The 27,903-nt window shown below is 39.6% G+C and overlaps 1 protein-coding gene across 1 annotated transcript in view; it reads right to left on the minus strand.

Annotated features, from left to right (window-relative positions):
• The window catches only part of LOC146005400 (uncharacterized), a 284,737-nt gene that overhangs the window by 45,131 nt on the left and 211,703 nt on the right, over nt 1-27,903 (minus strand). Inside the window, exon 4 of the mRNA XM_083144639.1 lies at nt 10,942-12,004. Coding sequence (XP_083000765.1) covers nt 10,942-12,004 — 1,063 coding nt within the window. The remainder of the gene's footprint in view (nt 1-10,941; nt 12,005-27,903) is intronic.

A 27,903-nucleotide genomic window follows, 5' to 3' on the forward strand; every position in this document is an offset into this window, starting at 1 on the left:
TGTTGTTCTTAGAACGTTGTCTCAGGGAGCCGATGTTGCTCCTAGAACGTTGTCTGAGGAGAGACGTAGTTGTTGATAGAACGTTGTATGAAGGGAGACGATTTTGTTCTTACAACGTTTTCGCAGGAAAGCCGATGTTGTTCCTAGAACGTTGTCTCAAGAGAGGTGAAGTTGTACCTAGAACGGTGCTTCAGGGGAGCTGATGTTGCTCCTAGAACATTGTCTCAGGAAGCTGATATTGTTCCTAGAACGTTGTCTCAGGGGAGACCATATTGTTCCTAGAATGTTGTATCAGAAAAGACGATGTTTTTCTTAGAACGTTGTCTCAGGGAGACCATGTTGTTCCTCGAACGTTGTCTCAGGAGAGACGATTTTATTTGTAGAACGATGTCTCAGGGGGACGATGCTGTTCCCAGAACGTTGTCTCTGGGGAGATGATGTTGTTCCTAGAACGCTGCCTCAAGAGAGACTATGTTGTTCTTTGAGCTTTCAGGTTGCAAGCGAGATTGTCACCCGCTCCAGCACGATTATCAGATAGAAATTGGAATAGCTTTAAAGATTAGGAGGTAGTTAAGTCAGAGGAAAATAGTGATTGAGTGAAAAGAAGAACGGGCAGATCTTACACCTCCAGCAGACCTGTGGCAGCGAAGAAACGCTTCATATGGTGGCACGGTGTTGGCAGCTGCAAAGGCAACGACTGCACCAACTGACACTTGTGTCCTCCCCTCCCCTTTCATGATGTAACATGAATCGCCCCGAAGACGAGTTGCAGGCCTCGTCGTTAGGCATCTGGTGCTGCTCTTCTGTTTTAGTGAAGAACAACATGCATTCTGGAACGTCTGCGGTGTTCTTCCATCCCATCCCAGCATGCTCCACTTTACGAATTCTGTCAAACATAGAAGTTGCACATGCGTGTGACCTTCCTCGCTTTTCCCTGCCGTTTCGGTGACCGAGTGTGTTCAAAGGCCAACTCAATCTCACTTGCCCACAGCTACATGAAAACAAGGTGACTATTTCAATAAATTGGTCTACTTCCTAATTTTAGGTGGCGATAATCATGTCCAAATTGGAATCTAGTCCTGATTAGCCTCTTTGTAGCATAACTACAACAGTCCCGATAATCCAAGATGGACGAGACCGAAACTTCATTTGCATTATACAAAACTCGGACCACAGAAAAGTTAAAACTACAGAAAATCGGAAGAGGCGAAAAAAAACAACCCTACAGTATGTGGAAAATGGGATGTGCAGTATTGGTATAAGTGTTGTACTTACATTCTCAGTTCGGCAGTAACAATGATGGAAGGAAGAAAAATAGTTAAACAATATTGAGCTTACACTTTAAAGAAATGGAAGTGTCTTCTGCATCAGGCGTTACATCGTTTCCGAGCAGCGAAGTCACATCATTGTCTGAATGACACATTGTTGTTAGGTGCCGCCTCCAACGCAGCGATTTTTGCCCCTCGGTTCGAATTATAGAGAATCCACAGTATTAGTTTTTTATATATGCTTTCTCTCTCTCTCTCTCTCTCTCTCTGTACTGTTCGAACACAACCGATTTTAATAGTGACAAGCAATTTTAATTGTGCTTTAAACTGGGAAGTCGGGATGTATCCCCAAAATGCAACCGCAGAAAAATACTTTTAGTGACATTACTGACCATTTTCCAATCCTGCAGTGTTAACAATAGTCAGACATAGCGTATGTTGACTACACCACCAGCTAGTTCCTTAGATTCTCCGAAGTGATTATGGAGAAGACGTAGCCCATTATTTCCCAACACTTTCTCGCCGAACATGACAGCCAACCTGCTGGCAGAGGCGGAGCGGTCTAGACCGTGACCACCGGTGTATTTTGGTCTTTGAATTGCGACCTTCATCCAAGACAATGGGACACATACCAACGCATGGGAGTATGTGAACCTGGCGGGAGTCCCACACGCTGAGACAACATGTAAATTTGTTGCAAGAGAAGTGCGAGGTAGGGAGCCAAGTAGGAAGTGAGGTGCGTGTTTTCAAGACAACATCGACTCCTGGGTAAGACAAGGGTGTTTAATATTGTGCCTGTATCTTCATCAACTTCAATATTCTTCGTCGTGATTAACATACGAGGCGGAGAAGAGTGACGTAAAATAAGACCACATCATATGATACTATAGATTTATACGGTGTATTTTTAAAATTTAGTTGACACAACTTGTATGTCAGAGATAATTCTCGTGGCTTCATTACATGCAGCAGCTTGCAGCTCAGAAAGATGACTTCAGATTGTCGCGCGGCTTTCTGACCTGAAAATTCTGGTCACCCCACACGGGTTCTGCTATTGGCAACACAATCGTTGAGCCTGCGCAGTACAGCAATCTGACGGCAGAAAGAAACACCCCCTACTTACGCTTACCGGCTCTGCAGTGGGACCATCAGACAATATCAAGTACTCCCTCTGTCCCATAATTATAGTCCGGTATGCCAAAATGGTGACTTTTTATTTATGTTCTTTTGGATACTAGATCGGCCAATTTGTACTGATCCTTGAGTAATAACGTTGTATGACTTTTTCCCGTTTCATTTTCTTCTGTATACACCAATGTCACAGTTTGCATATCGGACACCAAACAAAAGTGTACCGGACAATAATCATGGGACAGAGGGAGTAACATATTTGCCGGCGTAGAAGACACACTTTTCCCCTTTGAAAATAGGTCTGAAAAACAGGGTGCATTTTATACGACGATACTCAGGTTACACCCTCAGGAAGAAGGAAAAGCCTAGCATTTCATGGGTCAAAGCCTCTGCTGTGAAAACTAAGACAGTGGTTAAATCATTTAAGAAGTGTGGTATTAGTAATTTACTGGTAGACAATTTGTTGTCTGAAGACTCATATTCTGATTTAGGTGAGGTTTCACGTGACGTCATCTAGCTCTGGAGATGAATGTCTGGGATTTGAGGAAGAAGATTAAAATGTATTCTTTCCTAGTTAAATTAGTAGGTATGTTATTTGTTGAAAGTAGACCCACATATTAGTTACTTTACATTTGAAATACTGTAAATTAATTGTAATATTCAGTGATAAAGCCTTTTCCTCAAAAAAGTGTATATGTCGGCAAATACGGTAAGTTCGAGCTGATACAGCCACTTTAGCCAGCCTTGCCAAAATGTGACTATATGACATACACACATACACCACAGCCACGAATTTCCGGTAACTTTTTAGGTGCAAAATGTTAATTGCTCCTATAGAACCGAAAATTTGAATGCACATGTTTAGACAATGTTATTTCGAATTTAATCCATTTAGAAATCAACTACGATAGACATCGTCCACACCTAATATATTTTGATCCTTCAAATAATGTGAAGTCGTGGTTGCTTGTTAAAAGTATGGAAAATGTATTGAAATGTCTTACCAATCAAAAAACTCAAGCACACTCAACGGCAAAAGTAATAGGCGAACTGTCCATAACCATTTTTATTCAATCTGTTTTTACGCTGTGATGCACTCAAATTGAAATAAAAACGTGAATAAGGATGGGACATCTGCTTCGCATCAACATAATTCCATTCTTTAAAACAAGGCTGAATGTAGAATAAAAAAATAATTAAAATAGCAATGGACAATTTTCCTACTATTATCTTTGGCGTTAACTGTACTTGTCCACCCTCTTGTTACTAATACGTAGTTGGGAGGAAATGCACTAAATACACAAACTAATATAAAATATATGTCTTATAGTGAAAATATATGAAGGGGAATTATTACCGAATTTCAACTCTAACCGTCTAAAAATATAATAGGTCTATTTTTCATCAATATTAACATACTTACCACATACTAATTCAGATATAAACTTCAGTTTTTTCAAACTAGTGTGAATGTATACGAAAATGTCATCTGGAATTCAGTACACATTTTTTGTTCGACGTGGTATTCATTCCATACAATGAGTGTGTATTATGACATTCTGTTTTATCTATTTTTACCTCATTGTATGTCTGAGTCATACAATTTGCACATATTAATTACGAAGAAAACTGTCTGGTAAATTTGGTTCATAGCTTGCTTCACATTCAACCTACTTCTACTGCTACGTTAGATCAAATTTGCTTCTTTGCATAACCTCTCGTTGCATGTGAATTTTCACCAGCAGTGTAACATTGATTAGTAAATTATATAACGTTGTACAGTGGGATGCATAAGTATTACTCGGCAAATTGCCCATGACTATTTTCATTAATTTTTTTCTTGCATCCTACGTATTTTAGTGAATACATTTTAAAGTATGCACATGCTGTCAGCAACTTGTCTGCAGTTTTCTTTCAATTCTTGAATCTCGCATTTGGTAAAAACAATGTGCGTGAACATGGTGATGGACAAGTTGCTTGGTAATACTTATGCATCCCATTGTATGATGCTGTTATGTATATGCTTACCCTTTCACCATCACAACAAACACTAGTGAGTAGTAACGAACCCATTGAAAGGAAGTGCGTTTGTTGCAACGATAAGTGGCTGCGCTTCAATTACACATGAGCAAGCATTTTTAGTATTTGTATGTATTTTTGTTATTTAGCGTCACTTTTCTGCCACTTTTGACTAACCGCGACGATGAGGATGAGTGATGGATAAAATCTATGAAGGGATACTCACAAAGAACACCCATGCAGAGATTGGAAGCCGGACGTGAAGCATATAACAGAACTCTTCTCAACTTTGCATAGTTAAAGATGTGTGCTACAATCTTCGTCAATAATTTTACGTGTTGTCAAAGGTGCTTCAACATTTTAGACTAGAAGACAATCAACAGTAATAGTTCACAAAGATTCATTGGACAAAATTCAAATAAAACTTTCATAATTCGGGGTATGCACTTGTACAGAATATTGAGTCTCGAAACTAAACTCTGGTGCAACCTATCTTGACAGTGACGTAGTAACAGCATTGCAAACTTCCATCGTTGATACTTTCACTGTCTGCATTAAGAAAAAAGACAAACAAGGGAAAGAATTTCAATAGTTTGAAATGCAAGAGAAGGAAGTCCAACATGTCGCAATGCGAGGTTTCTTTTAGAATGGAATCATGTAAAATAAAGAGCAATTAAAACGAACACGATGTTAAATACAAGAAAATGAACGGAATCGGATAATGAATACGAGATGGCAACGCGCCTTTGAACGGAAAGTTCGCGAGGCTTGAGCACAAAAATATAGTTCCTTAATGAAAACACGTTACAGCGTATACAGAGCATATAAATGTGTTAAAAATATTAGATACTTAAAAACTTGTTGAAATGTAGAGTATTCGGCACGATTATTTTGTTACAAGTCAAAGTTAAAATTATATATACTGCTCAGCAAAGAAGAGAAAACACCCGGAAAATATGCGAACTAAAATCCACTCCCACCTGTTTCTGTCGCGGTGAACGGCAGCAGACGAGAATATGGGGGAAATTTTTCTTTTTCTTTGCTCTCAAATGGCACGCTGTTGCCACGATGCCTCACAGCTGTTCTCTGACAGATGAAATTCTGATGGACCTGCCGCAAAACGCGACGTTCACGGTGGCGCGGTCAGTGGTTGAAGAAATATGGATAGCGTTCGTGACGATTCCCGATTTAAATAATTAATGACAATAAAATCTATTGTCATGGTTGTGATTCCAGTCTTATTTGGGAAAGTTGTGAAATTCTTCTCTTGGAACTTGCAGTACTCTGCCCAAATTACGATCCACATTTTGTGATGCAATACGACCCTTTATGATACCCCAAACATACTCAATAGGGTTTAGATCGCAATGATAAGGTGGAAGACGAAGTACGGTGTGGCCGTTTTCTGCTGCAAGAGTGTCGACCCGATATTGCGGGGGCTTTTTGTTGGGTTTGATTAGCTGATATAATTGATTGATTGATTGAGTTGGTGTTTTAAGTCCACTTTATGCACAGTAAGGCTAATCGGGACTGGACCTACAGTTTAAAGTGGGATCCGAACCACTATGTGCCTCCACCGGGTATCGAACCTGGGACCCCTTCATTACAAGGCGACGACGCTACCACTGCGCCATCGGGAAGCACGATTAGCTGATATAACTAATATATAATACTATATATATATATATATATATATAATATATAATACTATATAATCCTAAGTCATTGGAAATAATGTTGCGAAGAGTTTCACGACTACCCCGAAAATTAATTTATTTCATTAATTTCGAAAGCACTTCATGTTCAACCGTATAAAAATTACCAATAGTTCTTCTAATCAAACACTTGTCAAAGTCGTCTACAACAATTCTACTCTTTTTGGCAGACCTGTGATTACCTGGTGTCGTAAATTTCCCCCCGGAATTTCATTCCTTTCTAATTTTCTTAATAAAAGTCTCCGACATTTGAACTGCAGCCGCCGCACGCTTTGTAGCTTGATTGACCGGAAACGTGTAACATCCTTCTCTTGCTTCGTTGTCAAAAAAATTAACAACATTGGAAATCACCTCTCGGCTCTCACTATGTACGGTCTTGCCCTTCATTTCGGTACAAACAACATACACAACAGACGCACTCGAACTCAATGACCTTTCGTCCATGTAAGTTTGGCAACATTGAAAGGGTGTCAGAAGTCGAGCAGTTTACTACCCCCCACCTCCCACCCGACCCAACCCTCGATCAGCTGTACACAAAAACGTTCCGTTCCTCCTGTGTGTTTTCTCTGCGGACTCTGAGACACAACTGAGACGGAGAGAATCTTTCATGCTTTGCGCGGAGTGATACAATGGTTTCGCATCAACCCGTAGTGCGGTCCCAGCTGACGTCACTGTCAAGATAGCTTGCACTTTAGTATAGTCTCAGTATAACACACATTTTGAAATCATTTAAGCTCTTGTAAGTTCTTAAATACAGTACATTCCGTTATAAAATTTTCTTGTGCTTCTTGAACATTTCTTCAGTTACAAGCCTGACATACTTTAAAGCGCCGAAATCTCGCAATGTTGCATTTTTCGACGAAGTAATTTCATTCAGACATTACTCTGGTTATATTTAAGTCATAAACCTTTGTTACGTAAAATAATACAAACTGCATTTAGTACAAAGCTATTATTAGTATAGATTCATGGTTGTGTTGTGATATAACTAACAGAAGTTCTATCGATGTGTTTTTTTTTATTAAGTGGTCGATTTTCGGACTTGTCACCGTTCATTAATTTCATCGTCGCTAATAGCCAAGAGTGGCAGAAAGCGTTGCTAAATAAAAATATACAAATACTATCTCTTATTTACTTCTCTTCGGGTTTATGATTCACGGCCAGGAAGCATTCTACAATACCTTGCATTTCCTTGTTTACACTTGATAATATTATGAAACACATCTTGCTTTCCATATTAATTCTCTTTTATATACTTTTTTTTACAATTAATTTTTAATTTGATTATATGATTATAACTATCTAATTTTTCGTGCAATACTAATCTACTAACATTGACATGTTATAGGCAAACTGAAAAACACACATGCTGGTGAAAGCAACACAATCGGAATTACAAAACAATGAAAATAAAATGCAAAATCAATAATAAATTAAGGGAGCGGGACAAGGACAAATAAAATAAAAGTGTTAAAATTAAAACAAAATACTTTATTTACAAGCTGTGAATAGTTATATGAATGCACTTCTACTTAGGAAAAATATATTTCTATAATATTGCTATGATTTTTTTTATTCTGTTAGCAACAAAGTGCATACAATCATTTTTATTATCTGCACATTCGTTTGCTTTGAAAACCCAAAAGGCGTTTGCCGAGTGAATCTGGTTTGCGTCGAGAGTAGAGACTGGGAGTTAACACGATATCGATTCAGCGGAGACAAGTGAGCACCACGCCCCCTGTTTTGAGTTCATACAGGGGGGGGAGTAACTCGGTTCATCCTCCTCACCGCGAGGTGATAGCGGGGGAGAGTGGGACAGTGGGGGAGGCACCCAGTGGATGACCTTTCCTCGTTCTATTCTTCCCCCTGGAGGACAACCGTGGAGTCGTTCTGCTCTTCAACACACTCCCTTTCTTCTCAGATACTGACTTCTCTTCTTGCTTTGGCCGTCCCAACACACATTCATGTTAAATATGTACAGATACATGCATTCTATATTTACAGGACAGTACTCATTCATGCCGAACTCACCGTCTTGTTTTAAGAGGAAGAGCTTGAGTTAATATTTCACTTCGAACTTTCAGACAACTCTGTGAAACTGCTCCAAAAGTATGTGTTCCCTTGATTGTGCCAACTAAAACTGTATGACTTTGCCAAGAACTGAGAAATTTCAAGAATTTGCCAAGGTTCAACGTTTCGGAAGCTCATGGCTAACAGATGAACTGGCTATATGATGTCTCCTACATACTGATTTCCAGAAAGTGATTATCAGGTACAATTAACCAAGCGAAGAAATATTAGTGTTGATTGACTTGATGGTTCGTCCAATGGTTTAGCATAATTTATTAACTTGTGCTGAAGAGTTTCAAGAAGGACAGGACATGATAAATTGAAGACTAGGCAAACAGATTGAGGTGTTAGAAAGTAATCAAGAACACACATAGGATAATAAACAACATCTTGTTAACAGGCTTTTAACGAGATGTATTTTGGATTTTCATAATTACTTTAAGTTAAGAAAAATCGGTTGTCGAAGGCATAACTAAAATCGAAAGAAACACTGATGCAACTGCTTGAGAATTATGCATCGGAGACTATATAGAAGAATATTTGGAAAGACGGCTCGGCTAGCCGTTTTCAAAAATTCCCATCTTTTCGATATCCCAAAATCTGAAATAAATTAAGAATTCCTTCTAGAGCATTCACGTGAATCTTCGTGTGGTTTGCTTTTGCAATTGTCTAGATATTACCCTATAGTTTAATAGGCTTACGTAACCACGAAACTATGGCGAATATCTAGACAACAGAGAAAGCAAAGCACACGCAGATTCACGTGAATGCCCTAGAAGGAATTCTAAACACGTAATTTTTTATCACATTTTGGAATATCGAAAGGAGGGAAAGTTTTGAAAACGACTTCGCTGGCGTTGGCCAGAGGTGCAGCCGAGACTTAATCTTTGAAGAACGCATAGGGGAGACATGTTGCTGATATTGTTTAAAAACTAAAGGTGAAGATCAGGAAGTATTGACAAAGTTACCTTGAAACTAATCTTTGAAGAATGTGAACAGAAGACATGTTGATGGAATTGCTTAAAAACTAAAGTCAAAGAATACAAATGAAGAAACGTTGCCAAAATTATCTAAGAGTTAATACTCCGAAACTAATTCAGGGATTAATTTTTGAAAGGATATGCACGAGGAAGAACTAGCAGAGTATAATTGGGTTGAGGAATCTTTCTGCGTTTCCAACTGAACAAACCTAAACGAAACAACTGATAAAAGACCGTATTCAATTACCTTCGTTCCCTTTCGAAGGATACCCTTAAGGATGGAATTCGACAAGAAAAATTGCTTCAGTGCCTTTGAACTCTCAGGTGTGTTTCTCCGCTTGGCTATCAACTCGGCTGTGGAACGGCCGAAATCTTGGCACTCGCTTAGACCAGAAATCAATGCGGGCAGGAGACCGATTCGTCTTGCATGTCAAATAATACTGCTACATAATTAACCATGAAGAAAACGCCGGGGAACACATCACGGCAGAGAAACCTTCTTTTGGGTTCTCTCCAAACACAATCGATCATTGCAACCTTTGGCGGCCGAAAGCAGTAAACCTATGGGAACTACCACGGTAGATTCAATGTGCTCAGTTATGATGCGATACTTAATGAACCTTGATGATGGAAATGCATTTAATGTGGATTTTCTGAAAGTTTACAATGTTACTATGCCAATTGTCGTATTTGATAGTAGCTGAACATGAACAAGTGGTACTGAAGTGTATATTCTGTGGTTAGCTTGAATCCATCACCAGCACATTCTAAACCACTATGTCAAAATGATATTGTTCTATTCCCAGTTGTATAGGCTAACACCAAATTAATCATTTATCCAATATATCTCAAGCATTTCAAAGTCATACCTTCGTGTCGCTATAAGACAGTAATCCACATAATGAAGACTTCAGTTCTGCTTGTTATTCTGTAACTATCAGTATTTACAATGAAAACTAAGAGTCCGTGAGATATAAAATTCATCCGAAGATTGGATAAATTGCAAGAACTGTACAAAATAGTGGCTATCTGCAAAACATTTTGTGGGATACCATAATATATTGGCTGGTGAAGTACATCTTTGAAGTAGAACAACTTCTTGGTTGGGTTTGGTAGGTTCATTGCAAGGGAAATGGCACAAGACATACAGCTACTTGTACAGTTGGATCCATAAGTATTACCGTGAAAATTGTCCATCACCATGTTCGTGCACTTTATTTGACCCAATAAAGAGCTTCAAGAATTAAAAGAAAACTGAAAACAAGCTGTTGACAACTTCTGCATCAGTATACATAAAAATCCATTGCTTAAAAACACATAGGATGTAAGAGAAAAATTAATGAAAATAGTCACGGACAATTTGCCGAGCAATACTAGTGGATCCCACTGTACAGCAGCTACGAATCACAGAATGCTTTCCACAATATTACTGCTGGATTGAGTGAAGATGAGTAATGCGATTGCATAATGCCCACTTTTCTTTTAGTGCGAGAATGCTTGAGTGATATGTTGTAAGGGAACATTGAAGGAAGTTGGTGAGTTTTGTTTCTCGATTTAAGACGGGAGAGAAATCATCTAAATATATTAAAGGAAATATGTACAGTGAGAGTGAAGCGTGGTGCTCCATTTCCAGGCTCTACTCTCGACGCGTCCTTTTCTCTACATAGTGAGAGTGCTATCAACAAAAATGCACATGCACATTCACAAGGAACGAGTTCCAAAATAACACTCCGTCACGTCACATCAGCAAATACTCACCATTGGCGATTCGTGGCGCTTGAGTAACGTTCACCAAATCAAGGAAGAGTCCGTCACTACCGGGATTCGACGCTTTGTCCCCTGGACTCACGGCGTTCTCCGAGTACTTGGTGGTGACGGGTGTTTCGGGGGAGTCTATCGGTCGGTTCCCGACAAACGAGCTTTCCAACCAGAGGCGTTTCGTTCGCGATCGAGGCGAGGGAGATCGTGGGAACTGATTCGGTCTTGGGGGGGAATCGACGGCGCTCACTTCCGTCTCACTGCCACTCTTGACGGACATGTTTTCCGTCACGTAATGCACTATGGCGCTCGTCACTTCCTTAATCGACGTACGAACGTCGTTCAGGCTATCCTGAGGCGGGGAAAGTTCTAGCGTCGGCGGTTCACTACGTAACGGAGAGTTGTGCTGTTGCTGGTCGAGTTGCTGCTGCTGTTCCTGCTCGATCCGCTGCCTCAACTCCTGCTCCTTCTGCTGCTGACGTAGATTATCGGCCAGTCTCTCCGTGGCGGTCTTGTAGTGCGTCGGTGTGGAGTTGTTGGACGCTATCCGCTCCTGGGACCGCCAGCCGAGGTAAGGTTGCCTGTAGTTGAACGACGACCTGGTGGATCCGCTAGGGGACGTGCTTGCGGACGTCGCCCCGCTGTTTAGCCGACTGGTGCTCCATCTCGTGAACGGGCTGTTGTAGTTGTAGTTGAACATCCCGCGGTCCTGAGGCGACGGACTCCCGCTGGCGGCCGAGTTTGGACTCAGCAGTATGCTCTCCCGCGACGTCTTCACGTGCTTCCAGTCGGGGGCTCGGATCCGGGTGGGTAGGATGACGCGGGTGGGGGTCGGGCTGCGGCTGGACTGCAGACTGGACAGGGAGGTGGTCTTGGAGCTGAGGCCGGGCCATTTCGGTCCGCTGCCGTTCTTCTTCAGCAGGAAGCCCTCCGGGTTGCCGCGGGCTGCGTTGGAGTTCCTGAACCAGTCCGGGACGTCGAGGGACTGCAGGGAGCGCTGCACCCGAAGCTCATGCTCAGACATGTTCCTCTCCGAGCCCTTCTGAAGTTCGTTCTCCGGAGGCTGCAACGAAAAGAAAAGGAACGAATGAAACACACAGAATAACAACAGACTACACATTACCAGCAATCACATTGGTCTCACTTATCGCACAAGACTCTTGCCACCTCCTTCTGGCGTCAGCGCGGAAAGCCTTCGTTCTTAGGATTAGTTCTCTTAACATAAATAATACATTTGCAGTGTATTTATATGCTAAGAGAACTAAACTAGTCTTTCATAACTGACATAAGAACACGATGATTGATTGAGTATTGTGCAATAAGTGCCCCATCTCATTTGACCAGTATCTGCACACAGAACTCAAAATGCTTGTAATAACTTTAATTAACTCAAGGTCGCGCTGGACAGTCAGCAAAAACCACTGTGAAAAATTACACCAGATTAGAATTTCTTCCAGAGTATTAAGGCTAATCTTCCCGTGGTTTTACTGTCGCTTTGGTCTAGATATCTGTGATGAAAAATAGTCTTACGGCGCAAGCAAACCACACGAAGATTCACTTCAAAGCTCTAGAATGATTTCTAATCAGACGAAACTTTTCATTTCTGCATCAAACGGTAGCAAAATGAACCTTTGATGCGTTTGTTTGTATCATCTCTCCTGCTGCAAACTTATCACCAGCATTTTATGCACTTAAATGCAATGCCATGCCCAGGATAAGATATCACAGTACACAGGGATGTGTATATATATATTTGTTTTAGCAATCAGCCCTATATTTTGTCATTTTTAAAAAAAGGAGTTATTACCCCTCCTCCCACTAAACCCTTTTGGCACGCCTCTGCTTCAATATGTTACTGGAGTACAAAAAATGTAAGCATTTTGTTGTCTCAATTGATAGAGTTTGGTTCTGTGTGTAGACTTTATATCATTCCCTGGCATACAGTTTTCACATTTTTACTAATTACTGGTCGACAAACAAACGTCTATCAAGAACAACACAGTCATTTACAACCTCTGTTATCCAGCATCAAACTATACCCCCTCTGCCACTATAGCTGGTCTCGAGAAGAAACACTTCATTAACAAGACATTCTCTGGGCACACGAAGCACTTTTTCAAGATAAAATAAGTGACATAATTGGTCTAGTTTAATGGTAACGTTCATTGTAAACAACTGGATTCTTACTTGTGAGAAGTTTGGATGTTCATTAGTAACTTGCAAGTCGTACGCCAGGGGGTCTAATGGAAATATGTACAGTAAGTGCTAATTCCAGGTAAAAAGATGTGCTGTGAAAATTGGGAAAGTGTCTTAAAAATGGACGATAGCTGCATACTATTCTAGTCAAGCAATAGCTTTCATTACAAACTGTCAGCGTGAATATTAAGTATTGGTGCTTATTTTCATGTGCATTATCAATAGCATTTTTTCAATAACTTATGTAAGTGCATTATATAATCTTAAGCAACATATTTTCCTGTCTTTATCACAACTGTTTCACAAATTTGTACCCACATATGGGAATTTTCTCATCATGATACTTTACAGAAATATTTCACGTATTGCTTGTTGTGTATATACACACTAATATGACTGTTAATAGGGGGATCAATTTACATTAGAAATTATACACCATTAAAAAGACATGGCACGAACAAGCTGCCTCAATACAAATAAACAAATGATCTCTAGGTACACACACTCAAATATTCAATAAATAATATTTATTTTAATTTTCTATACAAGTTATTACCATGCAACAATGAAAACCGCTAAAATGTTTGATATCTTTTCTGCATTTGAATTCGTGCCGATATTTTCATTTTTGCTGTTTAGTTTCAGACACGTAGTATAATTTAGCTGAGGTGGTTCGGTCAAGTCCATCGAATGATTGAACAAAGGATACCCCAAAAGGTGTGGCAAGCTAAAGCATTCGGAATTAGGCCGAAGGGAAGACCAAGACAGACCTGGGACAACTGGATGGAAGCAGTTTTTAAGAGAAGAGGACTGAATATCAACAGAGCAAGAATGATAGCTCGTGACCGTGATAGATGCTTTGCAAAATCTCTACACCTGACGGTAGAAAAGGATCGCTTAAGAAAGTAAGTATAATTTAGTATACTAAAGTAGTTGTATTTTAATTTTAACAGACGCATATGAAGTTAAGTCCAATGTTCCAATGGCAAATCTTTTTTGTGAGCAGGTCATGAATTTAACGATAAATTGATTCCGATATTCTGTGTATAAAAATATTATAATTAAAACAACCTTAAAACTTAATTTCTTGCTCGTTAAACAACGCAAATATCCTATAGCGTAGTGGTTAATTCTGCTTGTAAATAAGGGATACCGGGTTCGATTCTTGGTGGAGGTAGTCTCCACAGTACCTTGAACACCAGTTTAAACTTTACGCCCAGTTCTGTGCATAAATTGGATTTTCAAGAAACAACAAAAACACAAACTATCTACAAATAAGTAATAACAACTAAAGTATTTGGTATGTTTTAATAAGAAGCAAAGTTAAGTCTTTTTAATTTAAATCAAATTTTCCTATGATTTTGCGTTCTAATTTTAAAAAGTTTCGAACGCAACGTCTCGAATTTCAACTATGCTTTGGAGAACCTGATCGTTTTTTGGGTAGAACAACATATTCAGTCATTTCATAAAATGGCATTTTGGAACTATCTCCTCTTCCGGGGTGTAATCAAGCAGCCTTTCTTGCTCGATACATAACATAGGCAAACTGAGAAGAGCAGCAAGCGCCATAAGCGAGCCGACAGTAGTCACGTGGCAGTACGGAGATCAATACCTCACTGGGTCACTCGCAACCACCCTCTGTAGTGACAAACGAGAACAGCTCTTCAATTAATGTCACCCGCCGTCCCCTACACATGAAATGCATTTTACCCCTCGCAAGGTCAAATATCCTTGGCAATAGAGAATACTGCGGGTGTATGACAAATGCTTTCGTCAAACTCTTTTCGTTTACTTGCAGATGTAACGAAATTTATTACATTTTCATTTCGAATACAGGCACGTTTCTTGCTCACGAAACTTGAAATTACACAACTTACCGCCCTTCAATCAAGAAATCCTGAGTTCGATTCCCAGTAAGGCTCGAATCTTGGGTAAGGCATAAATGTTTCATTGTATTTGTTATTTCATCTAATTCATAAATTCATCATCATTATCATCATCACCCTATTTACATAGAGAGGCACCAACGTTAAAAATAACCAAAAATACAAAATGTGTGTTACACTCTACCTAATTCCCGGACGAAATAGAATATATTATTATATATATTATATAATATTGCAGTACTTTTATTGTCTGTAATAACGTAACATTTGATAGCGTGGCTATACTTTCGCCAAACATGGCTCAGTGGTAGCGTCGTCGGCTTGTAATCAAGGTGTCGTGGGTTCGATACCCGGTGGAGGCACATAATGATTCGGATCCCACTTTAAACCGTAGGCACAGTCCCGATTAGCCTTACTGTGCATAAAGTGTATTAAAACAACATTTCAATCAATCAATATTTGCTTGCCTTTCTATTTTAGAGCATTACCTGGTCTACAATTTTGCAATAAAGTTCATACAATACAACATAATTTAGAAGGGGTGGGGGCCAAGTCTGAAACATCATGAGCACGATAACATTGTAATTTTAAAACTAGCTTATATACCTTGGAGGATTTGTCTGGTGTTATATTTGAGTGAAATCGTTCAGGTTCCAAGATGACGAAATTTAAACCTACAGAATTTGGTGCGGATATGTTGGTTTCCTCTGTAATCCATCAGTCAAGTCTGCTAGCAGGAATTCTCTACTTCCTCCCTCCCCCACTCGCAGGGTAAAACACATGTGCACACACGCACGCTCTGGCATTTCAAAGCTAATTGCAAGCCTCGATTGGCTTTTAAGCAAGCCCTTTCAGCCTGACAATTAAAACCCTTCGGTTGATCAATAAACAACGTTTCATTGACCAACAAAATATCATCGCATAATTACTGCGTTAAATTTAATTATTGCAGCGCTTTATGAAAGGTAACTGGCAGATGTCAGTTATTCCTTTCAATCTCTCTCAGTTTGTTTCACACTCAATCTCGAAAGAACAAGCTATTCTCTTGTAAATTCATCAGTTATATCCTAATTGGATGAAGATCATACAACACGCTGAAGGTAACGAAATAGAAAATAGTCCGAGTTAAAAAATTAACACAGGGTTGAAATTATGTAGTCGGTATGACAAGATACAATTGCTTTAATTATATAGGGCAAAGTACGATAATTTGGTGATAATTCCTCTAACGTATACCACAGTGTAACCTATGCATTAGATGCGATGGCTCGCGGTGCACATCATGATGATGCATTTGAGAAGAGCCACCGCATCTAATGCATATGTTACACTGTGGCATACCGTTAGAGGAATTATCACCAAATAACCTATGCCACCAAAGTATCTTATTTTAACCTACTGCTGTAGCACGCTTGCACATAATTGAATAGTTGCGACATTTAAAATACTAGGATTAAAATATAATAATCTTCTTCTATTATGACATCAATTCTAGTACATGACGTATAAAATGGTTATGGACTAACCTGCAGATTTTCGGTTGCTATAGGTTTGCCTATTTTAGTTGCCTATTATCATTACAGCTAAAATTAATATTTGTGTGTTAGTGCATTACCAATTATGTATTTCCAAATTTACCAAAAGTGATTTTTTTCTAAACCAGTCTGCTTATTTAATATATTTTGGTATTACAAGAGAATAACAATTCAGATCTTAATATTAAACTAGTGAATTTATTCTAGACGAAATGTGTGGACTTATGCTTTACATAGAAATCTTGGGAGGCAAATTTGGAAAACAGATTGTGTGTGAGGTTGGTCCATATCTTGCAGAAAAGTCAACTTCATATCCTAGTACGAAATTTCAGTTCAGAGGGCGCGATAAGCGGTAATATTTTAGGGTGGGGGAGATATGCAACTAACAAACCCCGATGGACAAAAAGTGCATAAAAATTGTCCACATTCAGGACCATGAGCAAGCAGGCAATATAAAAAAGTTATTGAACATCCTGGCTCTATATGCAACCCAGTAATGAACAGTGTCAATCGGGGTGCATAACCATCAGGATATGTCAGTGTAGATTAACAGTGGCTTCTTTAAGAGCCGAAGAACAATGACTTCTGAACGTGACTGTACAAAACTGCAATGGTGTAAATGGCTACATTTTCTACACTACGCTGACTACACATCAAGGTACCTCTACAACTAAACAACAGCCATTTTGGGAAGTTCGGGGCCTCCTCTACTTACGCGCTCAAAGACTGCAATCACTCCAACGTCAGACCTGTTGGAACCGTTTAATTACTACAAAGCTTTATAAAATAGTAACATGCACTGCACACACTTTCTAAATATCACTAGAAAGAATCTATAGAGGGCAATAGTAACAAGAGAGAGAACTAAGTTTCAATAAGTTAAAATAAACTTAGTATTTAGAAACCTTAACAAAGCATTGATATTAATAAGAACTAAAACTAGTTCCTAAATTTAAGTGGAGCGACAACATGAGGAGGCTTTAGTTATTACGGATGGCTGTCATTGTTGTCAACACTTTACAGTAAAATTATAAGAAAAATGTACACTTGTCATTCAAAAGGTAAACCTTAAAATACTATGAAAGTTACTGTACTACATAGATATACATAGTGGAATCGAAATCGACTCCTCTGAAAGATTAGAGAACAGTTTATAAGAAAATAAATTAGCAAGCACTGAAAACAAATATGAATAGATAGGAAAGTATGTCTATAACATTCATAAGGTTACAACAGGAAGATGAAAGATACAGGAGAAAAATTAGAACGATGACGTGCACGGGCGTACAAGGCAAAGGGTCAAAGGGGGTCACTTGCCCACTTATACCCTTCTCCTTTTTATTTGGAGCTGTTATAGTGGGACCACTGGTAAGAAAACGTGTGTACTGTGTATCGTTTCGCGCGTGGAGGGGAGGGGTAGAGTGTAGCAGGCTTCCCCATGGTCTGAGCTGAGCGGATGGAGGGGAAGATGCGCGAAGGCTTCAGGGCGAAAGTTCTTTTGTTTGTGGCCGCTCTTTCTCTTTTCTATTTTTACTTTCCTGTACCTTCTTTCTATAATTATATTCTCGGTATCAGTTGTTTACACTCACCGTTCTTGAATGTTACACTTTCTGTATGTTTTTTATTCCCTCTCTCTTTTCTATATTACGCTTAGTTTCCCTGTGTCACTTATTTATTCTCCTGCTTCTTCTCTCCTGTCTCTCGCTTTAATTTTATTCCTTCCCTCCTTTCTCTCTCTTTTCTCTTATTTTTGCACTCTTCATTCTTGTTTTGGCTCTTTATTTTTCATTCATGCTGATCACGGGGTCAACTGGCGGCTGTCTTAGTTTTTGCCACATAGCTCTATCTGTCCACCATTCGTCTTCGGGGGTGTGTGCCTCGATGAGTGTCAACAACCTCAGTTGTGAAGTAAAAGCTGTAGGAGTAACATCGCTCTCCCGTTACAAGGTCGCCAAACGTACGTCTGTTTTTGTCAGTAGTTTTTATTAGCTTGTTTCTATCTCTCTCTCTCTCCCTCCCCGCCTCCCCCATTTTACAGTACGTTTGGCGTGGCAACTAATTGTGTATCCAACGCTCATTTGTTGCTCCGGCCAGCAGCATTCGGTGCCTTGTGACACGAAAATGTCCGATGTCTCTCGAAGAACATTCAACTGATTGCTGATTCGTTGTTTCCCAGCAGGCACATGGAACTGCGAGCAGCATAGTTCTTTCTGTGCGTCATTTATTTCTCTTCCTACCCTTCTTCTCGCTTCTTTATTGTCTCTTTAAGAGGACCAAGTTGTTGTAAAAGACTGTATCCAATCAGTGAAGAATGAAATTAGCTTGATAGTTCAGTCTGAGGTTGTTGGGCAGCCACTTCCACCTGCTATGCTCTCCCCATTTCCAACGGCAGTGAAAGAAACGGACAAGACATTCTAAACAGTCGGCAATTTTGTCTTGTCCGTACAAGAACGTTCATCTAGAAGTAAGGAGAAAAACATTAGTTGCGACGATCCTTCAGTGTGATCACCTACATCTGTTTAGTCACTTGCAGAAGGTAAAATGTTTTGTTCTGGCTGGGACGGAGTATATAAAGAGGCTATTGGTGACGACTGGGAGCAATGTAGTGAATGCCAACAATGGTGGCATGTCCCCCAGATGACGTAGTGGTAAATCCTTGTAATCAAGGGGTTCCGGGTTCGATATCCGGTGGTGGAACATAGTGGTTCGGATCCCACTTTAAACTGTACGTCCAGTCCCGATTAGCCTGTGTGCGCACAAAGTGAACTTAAAAGAAAAACTCAAACTCAACAATGGTGGCATGAAGACTTTTCATCTATGAAAGTTTCTTCAAGAAAAGCTTGCGCAATCTTAGATTACAGTCCTGTAAGATTGCGCATTTCCTATTCGTCGAAGAAGTATATTTTTAAAGTAACTTTTTCATATATAGTGTGGCTCGAGTGTTTCGTTTCTTAACTTTAGTTTTGTCAATCACACTGAGTGCGCAATCTCAGGTGCCTTTACCCTATTAACCCGGTCCCTGGCCATAAGACCCGCACAAATTTTGAGGTGGACGAATTTTCTCTTTTGATCCTCTTTGGGCATGCCTAAAGAAAGGAAAAATAATAATATATTTTCACTTGCTATTTATTAACAGATAATACCTCTGGAAAAATCTGATAAACGAACTGTAAATCAGGATATGAACAGTATTTTATGCTCAGAACCTGTGTGGCGGTCATCTTGGATTCCCGACGCCATGTACCTGCTCTTGACACATTGACCAGCAAAACACCTAGAATTTTACCTATGATTGCATGCCTCAAAATGAAGGCTTCCTCCATACACATGTCTTGCCTTCATTCAAAAACCCAACGAACTTCTGAAGGAGATATGGTTGATGTTCTTTGTTAATGTCTTCAGAGGCAGCCATCTTTGACGTATAACGTCACACAGGCCATGCGCCACAATAGTAGGCATCAACAAAGTATCACAGGCAGTAATTATTTGCCCTTTATATGTCGGAATGTCAAGTAAAATGTAAAATATTACTTAGAATCCTCGCAGAAAAGGGTACGGAATTCCTTAACTGGATATATCTCCATAACAGTGCAAGATATTAAAAGAAAACTGTAAGAATATTTTTTGTTCCGTTTTCAATTGTGAACAAGATATATATCTATGCAAAATTGTCAACAAAATAATTTTAAAGAAGATATGATTGATTTAATTTGTTGGTGCGTGGTGAAGCAGCAGCCATCTTGAATTTATGGTCCCCTAGGAAACTTAAACCCAAGATTTTTTCCTTTCTTTAGGCATGCCCTAACAGTATCAAAAGAGAAAACTCGTTCACCTCAAAATTTCTGCGGATCTTATGACCAGGATCTGGCAATACAAAATAATTGCTTAGAATCCTTGCAGAAAAGGGTACGGAATTTTGTGACTGGATATATCTCCATAACAGTGCAATATATGAAAAAAAAAAAAACCCTGTAAGAATATCTTTTGTTCCGTTTTCAATTCTGAACAAAATATGTATCTACGCAAAATTGTCAAAAACCAATTTTAAAGGAGCTATGGTCGATTTCTTTTGTTGGTGCGTAAAGCGTCGACCATCTTGAATTTATGGGCCCCTAGAAAACTTGGGCCCGGTATGCCACATGTCTACCCAAGATTTTTTTCCTTGCTTTAGGCATGCCCTAAGAGGATCAAAAGAGAACACTCGTCCACCTCAAAATTTTTGCGGGTCTTATGGCCAGGGACCGGATTATAAACCGAAATAACTTAACGTGATTAGCTTCCAGATGAAGCCCAGGTCGGGACTCGAATCTCGAACCTTCCATGGCGAGATCATGAGTCAATTCTTCAACGCACTCGGCCACCGAGGTGGCGCCCTTGCACTGAACCTACCCAGAACAAATCACATCCACCTACAGAGACAAATGCGTATCACGCAAAAAATATTCAATTAAAGAAATTAGGGGATTGCGTGAGCTTCCGAGTAAGACGCGTTTAAAGTTGCAAAACCAGATTTTTCCCCGCACGACGTATGCAAATTGAGAAGAGTCACGCAAACTCTCTTCATGTCTGTAGGTCGAAAGCGGGGCGTGACGATTTCTTTGAAAGAGTGACATCCGTTCACACATTCGTTACGTCTCATGCGAGATAAACACAATGCTAGCAACATGCTACACTTTTCAAGTCTTGCTTTGACCCGTTCAGTAACAGACAACACCATGACACAGTTCCTAAAAAGAAGTTGCATCCTTCAATGTTATGCAAACCCGTACGATAGCAGTGTAATGCGGGTTTGCTACCTCCAAGGGTGCTCTAATTTTTGTAATTTACCGTCGCTTTTCTACCACTTTTGACTGATTGCGGCGATGAGTGATGATTACATGAGATTGGTGAAAAGACACTCCCATCCCAGGCCGGGAAACAAACATGGAAACGTCGGTTGCGACAACGAAAATCGAACATTTAACGCGTTCAGCCATCGAACTTGCTAAAATCCCCAGTAAGACACCTTCTACAGCCGAAAACACAGGTTCAGCGCCATTTTATTCATACTGTTCACAATTATTCACAAATATACCGTTTCTGAATGAACTCTTTACTTTTTCAGCACATTGTATGGGGTTCGAGGGGGAATTCGCCTTGGGAGCTGATCCAACGGAGGTGCCAAACGACCAAAAATCAGGAACATGTTGGAACACGTCCCGGAGCCGATGAAAATATTGGCGCCTTATTAAGTCAATATTCTTATCGGCTTAAATAGAAATAGATTTTTCATATTCGAATCGCTCTTATCCTTATTCGAATGCAAGTTGCAATTTTGAAATAGTACAGGGTGATTCATAAGTCTGTGAAACATTTTAGAAATTTACTATACATAACGATACAACTGCCAGCGGTTGACTTTCAATGGAATCGTTACAAACCATAAGTATCCATGAGTGAATGAATGTAATATGTAGTGTTTTAATGTGTTTGTGTACAAATACGTTTATTGCGGTTTACACATGTACTCGAGCCAAGATGGCGACAAACCGTACGCTTTCAATTGTTGTTGAAATAATACTGACGAACGAAAATCAGCAGCTTTTGTTTCCTTAAAATGTTGCGTCGTTTTTCTACCACTTTTGGCTAATCGCGACGATGGGCATGAACTATGATTTGATGAAATTGATTAAGGTACACTCGCAAAGAACACCCTTGGGCAGAGCAGGAATCGAAGACAAGACCTCACTGGTCACTGAGCTGGTGAAAAAGCAGCGGTTAACCAAAATGGCGCAGTTTAGTAACTATTTTGCACTACATCCAAATGTCCTAATGTAACGTCTCACCTTACAGAGGGAACGTTGCTTCTTGATCGACAAGGAACAAACAGCCGAGCCATTACATCTCGCATTCAAAATCACGGCACGTTTCTTACTTTTCACCACGAACTTCCTCAACCCCGCCCCCTTTCGTCTTTCCTCCGCGTCTTAAGTTAGCTGTGAATTTACCTGCCATCACGGATTCGCTGAGTCATATCCGCGAGAATTTTCACGGGGAGTGTACGGTTTGATGTTCACGTTTATTATTAGATACCGTAAACTGATGACTCCCATCTTCAGCCTTTTCCTTCCGTCAGGGGAAAAAAATATTGGCCGTTTTAGCCCACCAGAAAGGATAAAACGACATCACGTAGCCCAAAGCTTACCATCACACACGTAACATTACAAACATGTCATTTACAAGGCAGACATACCTTTAAACATATTGTTACGTACAGTGGGATCCATGAGAATTACCGTGCAAATTGTCCATTACTATTTTCATTGACCTGTGTGTTTTTAGGCGATGGATTTTTATGTATGCTGGTGCAGAGTTTTCAACAACTTGTTTTGAGTTTTCTTTTAATTCTTGAATATTCTTATTGGGTCAAATAAAGCGCACGAACATGGTGATGGACAATTTGCACGGTAATACTCATGGATCCCACTGTACCTCTACGTCTGTAAAGTCAACGAATTTAGTAGTACTTAGTAATTTATACAGCGCAATTTTTGTGAATTCATTTTAACGTGTTGTAAAATTAATTAGAAAATTTTTCACTTTCACGGAGAAGAATTAAAGACTATTGCACGAAGTAACAGAAAATTCTACTTAAAAACAATCGAATAACGTTGATCGAACTGCACTTTGGACAACAATGCTGTAAGAAGCGAATTGCGACACTACTAAGCGAGGCGAGTGTACTAGAAATTCACTTTTCGCTTCTAATTTTGTGGGCAAAAGACTGATAATTATCAGATTATAATCATTCGTCCACTCACAACGTTTTACAAGATTAAGATAACATGATTAAACGCTCACTTCTTCATACTCCTGCTAACACGTTGCCATGGATATTGTCAGACTACTGTGCTGATAAATCTCGTTGGCAGGTTGACATCTACAGGTTAGTCTATTTATTTGCCCTTCTAATACTAGTTGTCTGTGACACACTAGACAGTTAACAATATACAAAATGAACAAACTCAGAATTCCAGAGTTACGTTAAAATAACATGCAAATGTAATCTAATGTTCATGGCATTACAATATCGTCGTTCAAATAACCAATCAGGATCTTTTAGATACACAGAACACTTTAAAGTGAGTACTTTAAGTTATGTGTCTATGCCTTTTCCAACGACGATGTATTCGCGATGCGATTGGCGTTGGGGTAACACCCCCCAAATAGCCCACTATCCGTTCTACGTGAACTATCTCTAAAAGAGCCACGGTATCCTAATTGGTGTGGCGTCAGGCGAGAGACCCGTTTTCGATTCCCGCAGTGCTTGGTTTTCGACAACGGTTCTGCATAGAGTGGCTCTGGGACCCACTCAGCTTCTCATCAATGGGTAGGGTAAAGGTAGCCGGAGAGTGCTGCTGTTCCCGACTTCCATTATGGTCGAGATCGGGAATGTATGGAGCTCCACAGCACACATCCTGTGTATCTTTATAGCACGGTCGATACACAGGGGAGTGCTTTCGTCTATTTGTTTTCTTACCGAGACGAGATTTCTTCTCAAAAAAGAAAATCTGTCTCGTTCTCGGGTAAATCTCGGTTTAGTCTCGTCAAGCCTCACAGGGTGTGGTCTATTTCTCGACACGAACCCCATCCCAAGACTATTTTTTAAAAAATAATAAACATACTATTCTTAGCTGGACATGATCTAGGTTGGAAACACTGACAGCCACGAAATCTGTCAAACTTGGAGGCCACGAAGCAATATGGTTGTTTTCTCCGAAGACTCCTCTTAGAGAGCGTCCGTCGAGCAGAACGCCTGCTTGACAAGCTAAATAAATCGATTGCACGGCAGAATCTCTTTACATCGTCTCTAGTTAAAGGGTTCCCTCTGGGAGGAACAGCCAATTCTAATGCGAAAGTGACTACAAAGGTTCGCTCACTCTTAACAATATTTCTGCGCACAACTGGGGCTAAAATTAGCAAGGAGCTTTAGCATCATCCAAGATTCGATAAGTAAGGTAGAAATGCAAGTATACGTATGATATTACCACAGCATGGGCAGATAATAGAAAATTTCATTGCGGCGCCCAGGAAGCATTACACATGTGTCTACAACGGTGAAAGTAACTACATATCATGGAAATTTGCCTGTAATATCTATACGATAATTAAAATTTGCCTATAATATCTATAAGATAGTGGAAATTTGCCTCTAATATCTAAAATATAATGGAAATTTGCCTGTAATATCTAAAAGATAATGGAACTTTGCCTGTCATATCTATAAGACAGTGGTAATTTGCTTGTAATATCTAAAAGACAGTGGTAATTTGCCTGTAATAGCTATAAGACAGTGGAAATTTGCCTGTAATAGTTATAAGACAGTGGAAATTTGCCTGTAACATCTATAAGACAGTGGAAATTTGCATGTAATATATATATAAGATAGTGAAAATGGAAATTTGCCTGTAATATTAATTTTATAAGATAGTGGAAATTTGCCTATAATATCTATAACATAGTGGAAATTTGCCTGTAATATATATAAGACAGTGGTAATCTGCCTATAATATCTATAAGAGTGGAAATTTGCCTGTAATATCTATGAGAGTGGAAATTTGCCTGCAATACCTATACTATAGTGGAAATGGAAATTTGCCTGTAATATTTATAAGATAGCTAGTGGATATGTGCCTATAATATCTATAACATAGTGGAAATTTGCCCGTAATATCCATAAGATAGTGGAAATTTGCCTGTAATATCTGTAAGGTTACCTCCAATTGCTGCATCGGTGGTCGACTACTTCAATTTCATCTAATCACCATTCATCTTCATCGTCGCAATCAGCCTCAAGAGGCAGAAAAGCCTTGTCAGATAAGAAGAATACATACACGGTGATTCAAAAGTCCGGCACCATAGGATAACTTCGTTGTTAGTACAGATAACGAAAAATGGAAACAGGGATAATTTGTTGGAAATATGTGATTTTCAACTTAATGTGCTTGAATTTTCAACGTAGAATGCAGAGCCTTTGTGAGAACGGGGCCTTGTTTCCACATGCTTCATCCTTAAGGGGGCATTTACTCTTTTCACCTTGCCTTTTGTTAGTATTCTTCTGCGACAACATTATGTGTCGGCATGTGGCAACAATGTATTCCCTGTTCTCATTGAAGCTCATACCAGTGTACAGCCTAAAGGAGACATTCTCTTATAAAAAATCAGGCACAGTTGATTGAAGCAGGATTAAACATATTTAATAGTTGCAGTGGCGTGCATACAATGTAAGCTAGGTATGTAATTCGAATTTTGCATAATTCACAGGATAATTTATACTCCCCGAAAGTGTCGAGAGGCGTTTTTGCGGAGCCCGTGAAAGACTAAAATGCCGCAAAGCAGTGGCGTGCGGTGTTTTTATCGAAGCAAGCCCTTGATGTACTATTGTTTATTCAAAAATTATATATTCAGTGCTTCGGCTATCTAAATGGTCACCGCACGTTACTGATAAGTTGGAATATACTGAGAAATTCATCTTTAGGGCTTCTACTCTCCACTTTTTCCCCTTTAGACAGCGGCTGTTGATAAGAGATGAGGCTCCCCCAATTAAAATTCTGGCTATGAAACTGATGGTGCCGGACTTTTGAATCATCTTGTATGCAAATACCAAATATCCCAGTTTATATTGTTGGTCCAGTCCCGGGTATAAAGAGGACTGGAGACAAACTATGCTTTGGTTATGTCGAACATGTATAAACGTAGACTCATGACAGCATATCTTAGCGGATCAAGTTCATCTCGGACGATCGACAGTGTTGCCATTTACAGGTTCTAAAATGTATCAGTATTAACATTCTCGCACTCATCTTAAAATGAAAAAAACAATGGAAAAATTCTACATTTTCTCTAATCTGATTATTATTTCCATCATCACGATTGGGAACAATGCGCAAAATGACAAACCGCATGAGGTTGTAACACTGCAGTAAGATTCTTAGGATTTTCAACCGTACCGTCCGCAAACCAGTAACTGCTGTGCATGTGGTTTTAGATCACCCTGTACCTTACAGACCAGGCCCAATGGTGCAACTGCGTCACGGCAAGGCGATCGAGTGACCCACTTCGAAAGTTTCTCGCCAGGGCGAATGTGGTTGGTTTAATTGAAGAAAAAAGGGCGGGAGGGGGGTTGCTTGGGAGCAACGGCTCTCCTCGCACAATGTATGAAGTGATTCTTATCAAGCTTCCATGCCTCGAATAAACCACAGTTCGTTCGAAATAATAGGATTATAATTCACGTTTTAGCCTAAGTGATCTGATATTCGATCTAGCAGAACGAAAACATCTACTGATTTCGTGCAATGTTAAGTCATGGAAAGAATTATTGTTTTCCGTTATCAGATGGCGCTCCAAGGCACTCGGCCGCGTTGTGGTTCTGCTCCCCGACTGACTTTGAACGCGCTTTCGATGTGGAAAGGCACGAGATATACAAAACTTGAAAACAAGTCCCAGTTATGGAAAGTATCCTGTTTGGATTTTACTATTTGGTAGACACGAACAGCAGAAAAGTTTCGCAACATCTCGTTCAACCACTCCTTTCAATATTTTCAATAAAGAGTTCAGCAGTAACATGTTGCCAGTCATTTAAATACATTCTGCACTCCAAATTCTAGCAGTACACTGACGATTAATCGTGATGTACTCAAGGGCGTCCGCAGGATTTTTTCTAGGGGGGGGGGCAAAGGAGGCATATTTTCCCCCGTAATAGAGATGCCCCCTAAAAAAAAAACCCACTGCAGCAGTCTGAAATTATCATATTTCTTCAACGCCCTTATAATAATTAACAAATTACTGTGGCTGAAATGAAATTATGTGCGAAATATATATTTTTTAGGTGGACATTCATTTTCGAGGGGAGGCCAACCCCCCTTCCGGACGTCCATGGTACTATGACCACCACAGCGCCAAAACGCCCCATCAGCCCAGGGGCGGTTCAAGATAAAATTTTCATCCAGGCGAGGCGGACTTTGGCACCCCTTCATTCCAACCTTGGTCTTCCTAATTTCCACTCTCTCTAAAACAAACTTGCCATGTAATTTTTAAAACAAGAAAAAGTCTTATTTTTTAAATACTTTTCAATACGGTTATTGTAGGTATGCATTTATTTAATACCTCCATAATATCAAGATAAAACTAATCTCTTGGCTTAAATTGCTACATGATTTTGCAATGGATGTATTGTGTTATGCAGCATCTTTTCTGCATCTTTTTTTATCATATTTCTTCTTTCACTAAATATATATTTATCATCTAACAATTTATTTGTATTCTTTCACCTTGTGCTGCCATCTAGTTTTCTATTTCGAAACTTC

Source organism: Lepisma saccharinum, chromosome 23, assembly GCF_977018435.1.
Source record: "Lepisma saccharinum chromosome 23, izLepSacc3.1, whole genome shotgun sequence".
Taxonomy (NCBI): domain Eukaryota; kingdom Metazoa; phylum Arthropoda; class Insecta; order Zygentoma; family Lepismatidae; genus Lepisma; species Lepisma saccharinum.